Consider the following 11,905-nt stretch of genomic DNA (forward strand, 5'->3'; position numbering starts at 1 on the left):
GGAAAACACTTTCTGGAAGTTATGAAAAATTTAAAAATGTCATGTTATTTATTTTTATTTGGTCCTCAAACTTTTGATTGATATATATATTTTGTTTTGATTTTTTTTTTCAATTTCATCCATTTGAATTTAATTTTTATATTAATTTTAGTCCTCATTTTTATAATTATTATTTGCTTTTCCTCTTATTATTTTTAATTGAAAATTTTTATCTATCAAATTTGGTCCTCATTCTTTTAATTGTTACTTATTTTATTTGAAATAATTTATGAAATGGTAATTATTATTATTTTAATTTCTACATCTTTCAATTTTTTTATTTGTTAGATTTGATCTCTATTATTTTGATTATTATTTTTTTTATTTGAGATAATTTATGAAATTATATATTTTTTTTCAATTTCATTTTCATTCAACCTTTTAATTTGCAAGATTTGTTCCTTATTATTTTAATAAAATTAAAAAAAAAAACATTAATAAGTTATTTTCCAGCTCGTTTTCAATAACATAACAAAATATTAGAAAAATGTTTTTAAATTTATTTTTCATTATACTACCAAACATCGAAAAATAATTAATTTTCATGGAATTAATTTTTTTTTTAAAAAAATTATTTCTAGCAAACAAACGGGGCTTTTTCATATGATTTATTTCAAACGAGAGATCGTTTAGTTTGTAGTTTTATTTTTTTTTATATTATAATTATTATTTTTTAAAGAAATTGCATATTTACATTTGGTTATCTCTATATGTGATCGCAACTAAAATTTTACTTTTTACACACATAGGATAATTTTGAATAATTTAGACTGAGATGAATAAATTAACTGATTTATCTAAAACTTCATAAAAATCAGCCCAAAGTGAACTAAGTTGAATAATTTTTATAATTTTGGTTATTTTTTGATCTTGCTTGGCGCAAACTAGCTTGAGAATGAATTTTCGAGTTAATGTTTGTTTTTATGATTCGAATATATTTTTATAAAAAAATATTTTTTTTTTTTTAAATTAAAATTTTAAATATTTTTAATGTTTTGATATAAAAAATAAATTTTAAAAAATAAAAAATATATATTTTAATATATTTTTTTAAAAATATATTTTTTTATCACAATAACAAATATGTTTTTAATATTTATTTTTACTTTATAATTTTTTTAAAATGTTTTTCAACTTGTTTTTATCATAAAAAATATAAAATTAATATTTTTTATATTTTTGAATAATTTTGATATATTAATATAAAAAAATATAAAAAGATATAATTTTAATATATTTTTAATTAAAAATATTTTAAAAAACATAATACAACGCATTAAAAAAATCCACACCACACAAAGTTACAATAACTATTTTTATTTGTTAAGATTTTAAAAGAAGCAAAATCCAGGTAGAGAAAAAGAAAGCAGTACAAAACCAATACTATAATAATAGCACCCTCTCCCTCTCTCTCTCAAGTCTCAACACGAGAAGAGAAGAGAAGAGGATGAGACAATTACGTCAGATAACCTGAACCAAGATTGATTACACTCCATTACAGTGATAAACAAAGCAATAAAATATAATATACTGCTTCCCATACGAAGAAAGAGATAAATAGGATGGTGTCCTTGAGATTTGCGTCCACAGAGCGAGAAGAAGATCTTTGAACCAGATCAGAGAGATAGAGAGAGAGAGAGAGAGAGGTGTGTGTGTCTGTGTGTTGTGTGTTGTGTGATGCGGTGTGATTTAAAGCAAAGGCGGCGAAGAATTTATTGATCTTGATCTTGATATGGTACAAAAGCTAGCAAGCAAGCAAGCAATACTCTCTCTTTTTCTTTCTCTCTCTACAACTCTACTCTGAACCCTCTTTGTTTATATTTTTTTCCTTGCTAATCCCATAGCCAAAGAAGCTTTTTATCTCTCTTTCTGACGCCATATTTCTTTAAAAAAAAAATCATTTCTCTCTCTCTGAGCCCCAAGTTCTGGTTTTTCTTGTTTATTAATCATTATTTTCCTCTAATTTTCCAAGCCCACAATTTATTTTAATTTGTTTTGTTGTTTTTGTAACAACCCCACATCGTTTGTTTGGTTTCTTGCTGTGAGAGAGTAACCAAAATGTTAGTACTAGTAGTAGTATGACTGAAGGGTTATTAGAAATCAATGGGACAGCTCGAATTTCGAGGTGTTGTCTGGTTCTTAAAGGCAGAGGTTGTCTGTCTCAATCCAATGTATATTATGGTCTGGTCTGCTGGTAGAGTGTTTTAGGAGAGAGAAAGAGAGAGAGAGAATTCAGTCATTCATTCCTTTAAGAACCCGCCATTTCTGGTTTTAGGTATAAGAGATTGCTTGTTTGTTTATTGTCTCTGTTCTGTTCCTCTCTGGTTTTTGGTTTTGGTGATTCACAGAAAGTGAAAAAGTCCCAAACTTTGTCATCCTTGAAGGGAGGGAAGGGATAAAGATAAAGGCTTGTTGAGTTCTTGAGTGAAGATTTTTCTTTTCGAAAGGTAATTTGGGGTTAAGAATGAAGTTTATGAAGTTGGGGTCCAAGCCTGATGCATTTCAAGCTGATGGCAAATCTGTCAGGTACGAGGGTTTCATTTATGTTCTTCTCTGTTATTCAAGCTCAAGTCAAGCTTTCTCTCCCTCCCTCCCTCCCTCCCTCTCTCTCTTATTTTTTCCCTCTTGTTCTGTTTTTGTTTTCCTTCATTTTGTGCTATTTTTGGAAGACACTTTCTTTCTTTCTTTTGTTTTTGTTTTTATTTTTGGCAAATTTAGTTCTAAGGAATTGGTTTTGCTGTGTTTTTTGTTAGAAATTTTGTGTACCTTCTTGCACTGCATTCGAGACTCGCATTTGGAAATTTTAACTAAAAAACACTGCTGATTGTGCTGTTAAACATACTTGTTAAGCACACTGTCATGCGAGTAGATTTTGGTAGTTTTTTTTAGGGTTTTGATTAAGTTTTGATGTTACTAGAATGAATCAAGAAAATTACTGTTTTTTCTTCCCTTTTTTTTTTGCTTGATGTGGAGTTGGTTTTCAGTTCTCCTACTTGTTTTAACTTTATTCTTTATTTTACTTATTATTTGTTGCTTGTGTTGTTGTTATCATTGCTATTACTGGTACTACTAGTCGAGGGGCAGAGAAAAAAGGGAAGGAGAGGTATTCGAGGGGGTGGTCCTGAAATTGAACTGGCTCTTTTGTGATGAATTGGTGGTCCAAATGTAGTAATGTCATGCAGTGTTTGCAAGAACTTTAATCATCGCAGATGAGCAATTTCATCCTCTAAACAATGCCATAGCATTTGTCCTGAACCTACCATAGTATCATTTACATTTTATATCTTGAAAACAAATCTAGAGTAGGGACCATATACGTATTTTTCAGGCCAGGCTGATCTAGTTCCGCAGGAATTATGTTTCTTTACTTTCTATCTCATTTTACTCAAAGAGTAATGAAAAAAAAAAAGACCGATAATTTTGGACATTTGTGTTAATCAACTGGCATCATCACCATGGGCAGTATTTCTCTTGCTGCATAATAAGATATGAGCCAAGCTGTTTGTTTCCTGTAATATAATGAAAGCATAAGAGCACTACTCTAGGGGAGTATCATGTGGGTATTTTTAGCCTTAAGTGTGAGGGATCCCATGGTTGCAGTTTTGAGGGGTAAGAGGACAAGATTGCATGTGAAATTAAGAAAATCCATGTAACTGGGAATGGGATCTGAATTTTGGTTTGTCTTATACAGAAACCTGTAATTCTCTTTCTGGATGATTTGCAGCAATGTCACTGAAACAGATGTAGTTAGTTATCTGGGGACTGATCTTCTTCTCCATATTATTTTCATTTGCAGACCAAAGATCCTTTAAACCAAGCATAACCATCAATTGTTTTTATGTATAATGTATGCAGAAGTTTGCCTTTAAATTTATCAATTCCTTGCAGCAGTTGGGATTAGTTATCTCATTATTTATGATAACGTTGTGGTTTCTTTAAGGCTGTGAGGCATCACAAATTCCGGGATAATGAGCAAATTTGCCACATCCTTGTTTGCATGAACAGTGAAAATGCTCATTGTACTTTTAATTCTTTATGGTTTATACCATCTTATTATTTGCCCCCTGTACATGCGGTATTGTACTCCTCCTAAGTGCATTTATTGCTTGCCCTTCACATTTACTGCATCGAGTTGTCTGTTGGGTGCTTAGCATGTTAGTTGTACTTATGCAGGTATGTGGCATCCGAACTGGTAACAGATGTCACCATAAATGTTGGAGAAGTTAAGTTTAATCTCCACAAGGTATGGTCTCATCTTTTGTCTTTGCTTATTTGCAAGTTATTCTGAATCTAGTCAGTCATGGTGCTCTACTCTATTAACACCTACCCATGAACATTTTCAAATCTATAGAGATCTAGAGAATAATAACCGGTATATTGGTTCTCTTTGAGGAACATCAAGTTATCACTTTATTACTAGAATTGGAATATTGTATAACCATTAAATCTCAATAATATACAAATTTAAGTTTGTAAGTAATTGCAGGACTAGAAACATGTTCAAGCATTTTTTTTTCTTGTTTCTTTTACTTTCTTTTGTTGGCAATTGTATGATGGCTTGTGAGTTGGTGATAAATTAGTTTCCAGTAAAAGCATTTTGTCCATTGAATTGGAAAGGAAATAAAAGGTAAAACCATGTCATGTTTTCGAGTAAGGGTGGTCAGAATGTTGTTTCTCAGATGATGTCTATTTCTAATGTAGCTTATTTTTTAACTACACTCGCTAGTGGTCTCACCATGTACTGTTGATGCTAGAATTAGTAAAAGCTTGATTATGCTTTCCCTATATTATCTTCTTATACCAAGTCCTAATTGCTTGAGAGTTTAAATTTTATCATATGCAAAATTAAAGGACTTCCTCCACTGCCTTACATAAAAGTGTTCACTACTTGGTCAGAAAAGAGCCCTTTCATAGCTTGAGTTACTGCTCCTTTTATTTTTGCTATTGTTTCTATAATTCACAATGAGTTGCTTTTATGAACTTGCAGTTCCCTCTCTTGTCAAAGAGCAATCGCTTGCAAAAGCTTGTGTCAAAAGCTGGTGAGAACTCTGATGAAATTGATATGGTAGATTTTCCTGGTGGGTCAAAGGCTTTTGAAATTTGTGCCAAATTCTGCTATGGAATGATAGTTACTCTCAACGCTTACAATGTTGTTGCTGCTCGTTGTGCGGCTGAGTACCTTGAGATGACTGAGGACATTGATCGAGGGAACCTTATTTTTAAAATTGAGGTATTTCTGAACTCCAGTATCTTTCGTAGCTGGAAGGATTCCATTATTGTTCTTCAGACCACCAAATCTCTTCTGCCGTGGTCTGAAGATCTGAAGATTGTGGGCAGGTGCATAGATTCCATTGCATCTAAAACCTCTGTGGACCCTGCAAGCATTACTTGGTCCTACACATATAACCGTAAGTTGTCAGTGCCCGATAAAATAGTCGAGGAAGGGATAAATTTCAGAGAGAAAATTGAATCTGTTCCTAAGGATTGGTGGGTTGAAGATATCTGTGAACTGGATATCGATCTCTACAAGAGAGTCATGATCACTGTGAAATCAAAGGGAAGAATGGATGGTAAAGTGATTGGGGAGGCACTGAAAACTTATGCGGTCAGATGGCTGCCAGATTCATTTGATGACTCAGTATCTGATGCTCGTACTTGGAGGTACAAATATCTGGTAGAAACACTCATTTGTTTGTTGCCTCCAGACAAGGGTGTGGGTTGTTCGTGTAGTTTCTTGCTGAAATTGTTGAAATTTGCCATTCTGGTTGGAGTCAATGACTCACCCAGGGAAGATTTGGTGAAGAGAATCAGTTTGAAGTTGCATGAGGCTTCTGTTAAGGATCTACTGGTTCCTGCACGGCCTCCTCAAAACACATTATATGACGTGGAATTGATTCAGTGCATTGTTAATCGTTATTTGATGCATGAAAAGTATAATCAGGATGAGAAGAACGAGGCAAATGGTGACTTTATTTTAGGGCATGAACATGTAACCCTGATGAACCTTGGTAAATTGATTGATGGATATCTAGCTGAAATTGCACACGACCCAAATCTCACCATCGCCAGCTTCATTGACTTGTCACGGTCAATTCCTGATTCGGCAAGACCAATTCAAGATGGGCTGTACAAAGCCATTGACATCTACCTGAAGGTAGTATTTTGTGCTTTGAGTAATTTCATTTATGGTCTTATTTAATCTTTCAGTTTTATAGTTTCAGCACCTATAGGGTTTCTGTATGTATGCACTATTAAAACAATATACTGTCTACCATATCACCACCTTTCGGATGCTGGACTTCTCACATCAAGCTGCCTTAGAATGAAGATGCTACAATTTTTTTTTTTTTAAGCAGGATGGTCAACTGAAATGTGTTGTGCCTGGGGATTTGTGATTTGTATAGAAAATGTTTTAAACTGCTTTGTTTATGGTGAAGAACTTGACTGTATTTTTTTTTTTATGGGTTGAGGGTGGTGGTTATGGGTTTCAGAAAATTGTGTATGGTTACCAACATGAGGATTCTGTGTTACCAACTTTTCTTTCATAAGCTCTTCCTTGTGAATGGAACGCTTTTCTGGTATGATTCACTAAAGGCTATTTTGAATTCAGGAACATCTCAGTTTGACAAAGGCCGAAAAAAAGAAGATATGCGGGCAAATGGATGTCAAGAAACTGACAATGGAGGCATCAATGCATGCTGCACAGAATGAGCGGCTCCCTCTCCGTGTTGTTGTCCAAGTTCTCTTTTTTGAGCAAGTCAGAGCAGCTTCTGGTGTTCAAGCTCTCAATAACAATGCCCGCGATACTTCAAATTCCACAACAAACACAGATGAAGAGTGGGAGAAGACAGCAGCCAACGATAACAAATCCCTCAAGAAACAAATGAGTAGAATGAAGATAAAAGACGAAGACTTCCGGAAAAATGGAAAACTGCTGAAGAAAAACAGTAAGAGCACCAAAAGTGGTGTGCAGCTGCTGCCATCTCGATCAAGGAGGATCTTTGATAGATTGTGGGTTGTTGGTAGAGGGCATGTTGAGAACAGAAGCTCGGAGACTTCTGGGAGTTCGCAGAGCCCAACTTCAGTGGCACCTGGTGACACAAAGTCCTTTGGTTCTTCTTCAAGACAAAGGAGACACTCCATCTCTTAGAGAGAGTGAATTCGAGCTTCATCAGAACATAGCATGGGAAGAAGGTTGTTGAGAACTGTTCAAGTGTAAAAAGTGGTAGGTTTTGATTCTAGCAGGTGATGGAGGCTTACTCTTTTATCTTTATCTAGTAGATGAGATGGAGGTGTAATCAGTTTTTTGAGTGGCTTTTAATTTCTAACATCTTTTGATGGGTTCAAAATGTAATATTATCTGTCTATGTATGAAGTTCACTTAGATTATTCATGAAAAGTTGTGCAGCCAACCTGTTAATTTTTTCTATCATATCATTAAAATAATATCTTTATTATATTATTAAATAAAAAATAATTAAAAAAATATAATTATTATGAATTGAGTTTTATAATTTATATATGGAATTATCATTGATGTAGAGTTGATACCTTTTTTAGCCTTTGTTTTTTTATTATATTATTAAATAAAAATTAATTTTATAAAAAAATTATAATTATTAAAAATTAAGTTTTATAATTTGGTTTTGATTTATTTTTTAAGGAGTTATCATGGTCTTAAATAAATATTCTGGTATTGAGTTGGTGTTTAATTTTATAAACGTTTATTTTTTATCATATAATTAAATAAAAATATATATTTTTTAAAAAATAAAGTTATTAAATTCAATAGAGTTTATAATATAGATTACAAGTTTATCAGGTTAATTTAGATTTACCTGAGTTAATATAATATATTGTTATTTTAATATTTTTTTAAGAAAAGATGTCAATCTTAAAAAATAAAAAATATTTTAATATTTTTTAAAGTAAAATTATATTTTTATTAGTTATTTAATATTTTTTTATATAATTCATCAAGTCAATAAAATTATATTAAAATGATGAAATAAATAAAGAATATAATATGTTTAAGAAGTTTTAAGTTTGATCTCATGAATTAAATTTAATAATATTATTATTTTAATATTATTTTATATATAAATCTTTATTTTTGTACCTGCTATAACTTATAACTTACATGGGGAATTATATACAATTACTATAAATAATAACCACAAATTTGTGTAAACTCAAACTTTTTATTTTTGTTAGCACAGTTTAACTATATTTAAAAAAATAATTTTTTTTAAAATTGAAATAATTTTTTTGAATTTTTAGATAATTTTTTATATACTAAAATAACAAATAAATCTAAAAAAAAAACCATTAAGAACAACCTTAAAACACTTTCAATCAGTCAAATAATGCACTGGATCTAAACAAGATTCCATTGCATGTTCCTATCCTGGATTGAGATGAACCCAAAAGTCAAGCGCTTTGACGTTCCGCATCTAGCAATGACCAATAGCTTCCATTTATTGTAGTTATCACAGAAAGCACTGACCTTTACACAAAAACACACAGTAACCACAATCTTGAACAAAAAAACATGAAACATCCACTTTCAGACATCATCATTTCACTTTCTCTCTGTCTCTTGTTATTATTAGCCAATCTTACTCTAACAGAATCATCACCCCAATGCAAAGCATGGCTAGTCCAATCAATCCCTACAGACATGCCACACCTCTCTCCTGTCCCTGGTGTTCTCACCACTGGTAAAACTTTGCTGGGTTTTTCTCTTTTTGCTATTCAACTATCTCTATCAAAATAAAGTTTAGATTTGGCAACCTATTATGTTTTTTAGTGTTTGATATGATTGTATTGTTTTCTTACAGGGGATGTGTTGCTTTGGTTGGCCAAGAATTCTACTAAGAGTTTGAATGTTATAGCTCAATACTGGCAGTTAGTGGCAAGTCCTGCTGATCCTCGTTCAGGGGATTATGGTTACTCTAAAGAGGAGATGAAGAGATTTGGTGTTGATCAAGGTTCTGCTGTTTACAACGCCATAGAGGATGCTGCCCTTAGAAATGTTAGTATCAGGTGTGTTTTTTCATGTTCTAGTGTTCCTCTGTGCTTTATTTGTGATTTGCATTTGGTTTGCATCTGGGTTTGGCCTAATTTAGTTTCTGCGTAATGGGTGTTGATATGCATCTCAAATTCACAAAAAAGATTTGCTTCTCTTGAATTAGAGGAATTCTTCTTGCATTTTGTAATTGTAATTTGAACTGTGTTTGTTCTGTTGTGAAATTGAATGTCTTTTAGGCTGTTACAACACTCAGGTGTTTATCCTGACTTTACCAAAGAACCAACTGACCTTGCTTCAGGAAGGCCAAATGTGAAGAGTGTGACTTTGTTACTGAGTAAATGGTGGGGGTCAGGCATAATTCATACCAAAGTTTGGATATCGGATCGAAAAGATGTGTATATTGGATCCGCAAATAATGATTGGAAATCTCTCACTCAGGTACTTTGAATGGTCGTCTAGTCTGTTGCTTGGTTAATTTCCTTGAACTGCAGAATCCATAACCTTAGGGTTTTGTTTGCTCTTCTAGTTGTCTCAGCATGTTGTTGGTTTCGGTTGAATCTTGCGGTGGATGTTTCATGATTTTGGTATTGTTTCAGGTTAAGGAGGTTGGAATTTATCTAGTTGATTGTCCAAAAATAGCAAAAAGTGTTGAAACCTACTTTGGAAACCTATGGAAACTTGCTTCTCTTAATTCATCAGCTTACACCAGAACTGTATCTGATCAACAGTGGCAAGTTAATAGAACGGTTCCATGCTGGTCACATTTCATTGATTCTAAAGAAAGATGCAGGTGTGTTGGAGGATTTTCCATTAACCTAATTAAGTTATTTGTTTCTTGGAATCAATTTCTTTTGGTCAGATGATTTGGAAAATCATCTGTAATGTTTCGAGAAATTATATGAAGAGATCACAAAGTGCATCCCGTGATACCAGGCCTCTTGATCGAGGCTGAGTCATCCAGCACATATGCTGCAGAGATAGTAGATTTGCTTCATTTTCTGTTGATTAGCAATTGTGTGATAATGCATGGACTGCATCTGTATTATGGTTGGCACAGGAAGCATAACTATCTGCTTGACAGTTTTCAAGAACTCATTTGTCAACTTCCTTTGGTCGTTCTTTTCATGGTTTACTGTCTTGTTAGTTGGAAATCTACGATTAACCCGAACTGAAGATGACGTTTCTGTCACAGATCACCTCTTCCTCGTTCCATGAAGGCTCCCCATGCTACAGGCTATCCAACATTATCAGACCCATATATGTTCCATATTCCAATAGAAACTCCCGGGCACAGTTATTCAAATTTGTTGCCTCAACCAAGCTATTTATCCTTTGCTCCTCCTGAGGTAATTGAGCAATTTTTGGTTACTTCATGCATGTAGCATCTGATATGCATCCATATATTCTAACGTGATTTGTTCTTTATGCTTTGCCCATTTTGATACTATATTCGGCTAGCAGCTCTCATTTGGCAGGTTCCAGGCTGATGAACAGGCATGGGTTGATACAATTAAATCTGTTGGAACTGGATCCACGGTTAGGATAAACACTATGGACTGGCTTGGCCAATCCCAATATGTGAAGCCAACAGTTTATTGGTCATCCCTTTCCTCTGTAATATCTGAGGTATCCATGTCTTCATACCATTAAGTTTCTGCATTCGTAAGATCACTACACTTCTTAAAAACAAGATGTGTAGCATTTCAGAACATGTTTTTCTACTAAACTCATAGAGTTTCTTACTTTATTGATGTGCATGCCTCACTGCATTTTTTTTTTTGGTGTGTGCATATGTATCTGCATTTACCAAGAATATTCTAAGTTCTGAAAGATTTTTGTATTTCAATGGCTTTGTTGAATTGATAGGTTGTCTTCTCCAAGCACGCAACAGTGAAGTTACTGGTAGCATTCTGGGCTCATTTTATCGACAACACCGATCAGTATCTGAAGTCTCTTCTCTACTCTAATGTCCTCTGCTCTTCCTCCAAGTATAACAACTGTTCTGGTAAAGTTGAGATCAAGTACTATTTAGTTCCAGGTTATAACCTGACAGGACCTGCAATTAGCAATGGGACTAGCACAGGAAACATTTATCCAGGCTTTACGCGGGTTAATCATGGAAAATACGCAGTTAGTGATACACGAGCCCACATTGGCACGAGCAATCTTATATGGGATTATTTTTACACAACAGCTGGTGTCAGTTTCGGGACATACAACCCTGCCATTGTTTCACAGCTTCAGGCAATCTTTGATGCTGACTGGAACTCACCATATGCTATTCCAGTAGGAGAGCTGGATGAAGCTCATCGTTCTTATTCGAGCTGAGTACTTTCTCTTGAAGAAGCACTTGACTTTGTCGAAGCAAGTTCTAAGCTAATGATAGCAATGGATTCAAGGAAGTAAATGCGTACAAAGGCGACGATGAGATTCCGGATTTGCTTTTGATTGGTCACATGCAAGTTCTTATACACTTTGTAATCTTTGAACAAAATAAAGATGAACTCATGTTCAGCTTTAGACTGAACCTTACAAAGAGATTTTTGTTACATTTCGTATGCTGTCAACACTCACCAATCATTTGACCATAATACATGAATTTGTTCTTAATCACAAGGACTGAGAGAAAGTTAAGGCAGTGTAGTGATGACAATGACATTGGTTGTAATTTGATGCAACTTTTTGATAATTTATTTTGTGTAATTTGAATTATTCGTTAAATCTAACATTAGTATTTGTTAAGTTTCACCAACCACTATTAAGACATAAATTTTACATAACCAGCAAGCATTCCTTTTTTTTTTTTTTTTTTTTTTTATCATTAAGTCATTTTTT

At 33.3% G+C, this 11,905-nt stretch overlaps 2 protein-coding genes across 2 annotated transcripts; both read left to right on the forward strand.

Annotated features, from left to right (window-relative positions):
- Positions 1 to 1,392: 1,392 nt before the first annotated feature.
- On the forward strand, positions 1,393 to 7,446 carry LOC118051130 (phototropic-responsive NPH3 family protein NPY1). The gene is made up of 4 exons (XM_035061683.2): positions 1,393 to 2,565; positions 4,213 to 4,282; positions 5,027 to 6,193; positions 6,650 to 7,446. Exons 1-4 carry the CDS (start codon positions 2,504 to 2,506, stop codon positions 7,187 to 7,189), a joined length of 1,839 nt encoding a protein of 612 aa, XP_034917574.1. The 5' UTR covers positions 1,393 to 2,503; the 3' UTR covers positions 7,190 to 7,446.
- A 1,001-nt stretch (positions 7,447 to 8,447) lies between these two features.
- On the forward strand, positions 8,448 to 11,686 carry LOC118051129 (uncharacterized). The gene is made up of 7 exons (XM_035061682.2): positions 8,448 to 8,759; positions 8,880 to 9,084; positions 9,307 to 9,508; positions 9,667 to 9,860; positions 10,263 to 10,416; positions 10,532 to 10,696; positions 10,937 to 11,686. The coding sequence occupies exons 1-7, from the start codon at positions 8,591 to 8,593 to the stop codon at positions 11,396 to 11,398; spliced, it is 1,551 nt and encodes a 516-aa protein (XP_034917573.1). The 5' UTR covers positions 8,448 to 8,590; the 3' UTR covers positions 11,399 to 11,686.
- Positions 11,687 to 11,905: the final 219 nt, after the last annotated feature.

This window comes from Populus alba, chromosome 18, assembly GCF_005239225.2.
Source record: "Populus alba chromosome 18, ASM523922v2, whole genome shotgun sequence".
Taxonomy (NCBI): Eukaryota; Viridiplantae; Streptophyta; class Magnoliopsida; order Malpighiales; family Salicaceae; genus Populus; species Populus alba.

Excerpts from the sequence above, each read along its gene's own strand:
- LOC118051130 (XM_035061683.2), top strand. The coding sequence starts at position 2,504 with ATGAAGTTTATGAAGTTGGGGTCCAAGCCTGATGCATTTCAAGCTGAT. Across the intron at positions 2,566-4,212 it reads GCTGATGGCAAATCTGTCAG|GTATGTGGCATCCGAACTGG; the intron begins GTACGAGGGTTT and ends GTACTTATGCAG. Across the intron at positions 4,283-5,026 it reads TTAAGTTTAATCTCCACAAG|TTCCCTCTCTTGTCAAAGAG; the intron begins GTATGGTCTCAT and ends ATGAACTTGCAG.
- LOC118051129 (XM_035061682.2), top strand. The coding sequence starts at position 8,591 with ATGAAACATCCACTTTCAGACATCATCATTTCACTTTCTCTCTGTCTC. Across the intron at positions 9,509-9,666 it reads ATTGGAAATCTCTCACTCAG|GTTAAGGAGGTTGGAATTTA; the intron begins GTACTTTGAATG and ends GTATTGTTTCAG. Across the intron at positions 9,861-10,262 it reads GATTCTAAAGAAAGATGCAG|ATCACCTCTTCCTCGTTCCA; the intron begins GTGTGTTGGAGG and ends TTTCTGTCACAG.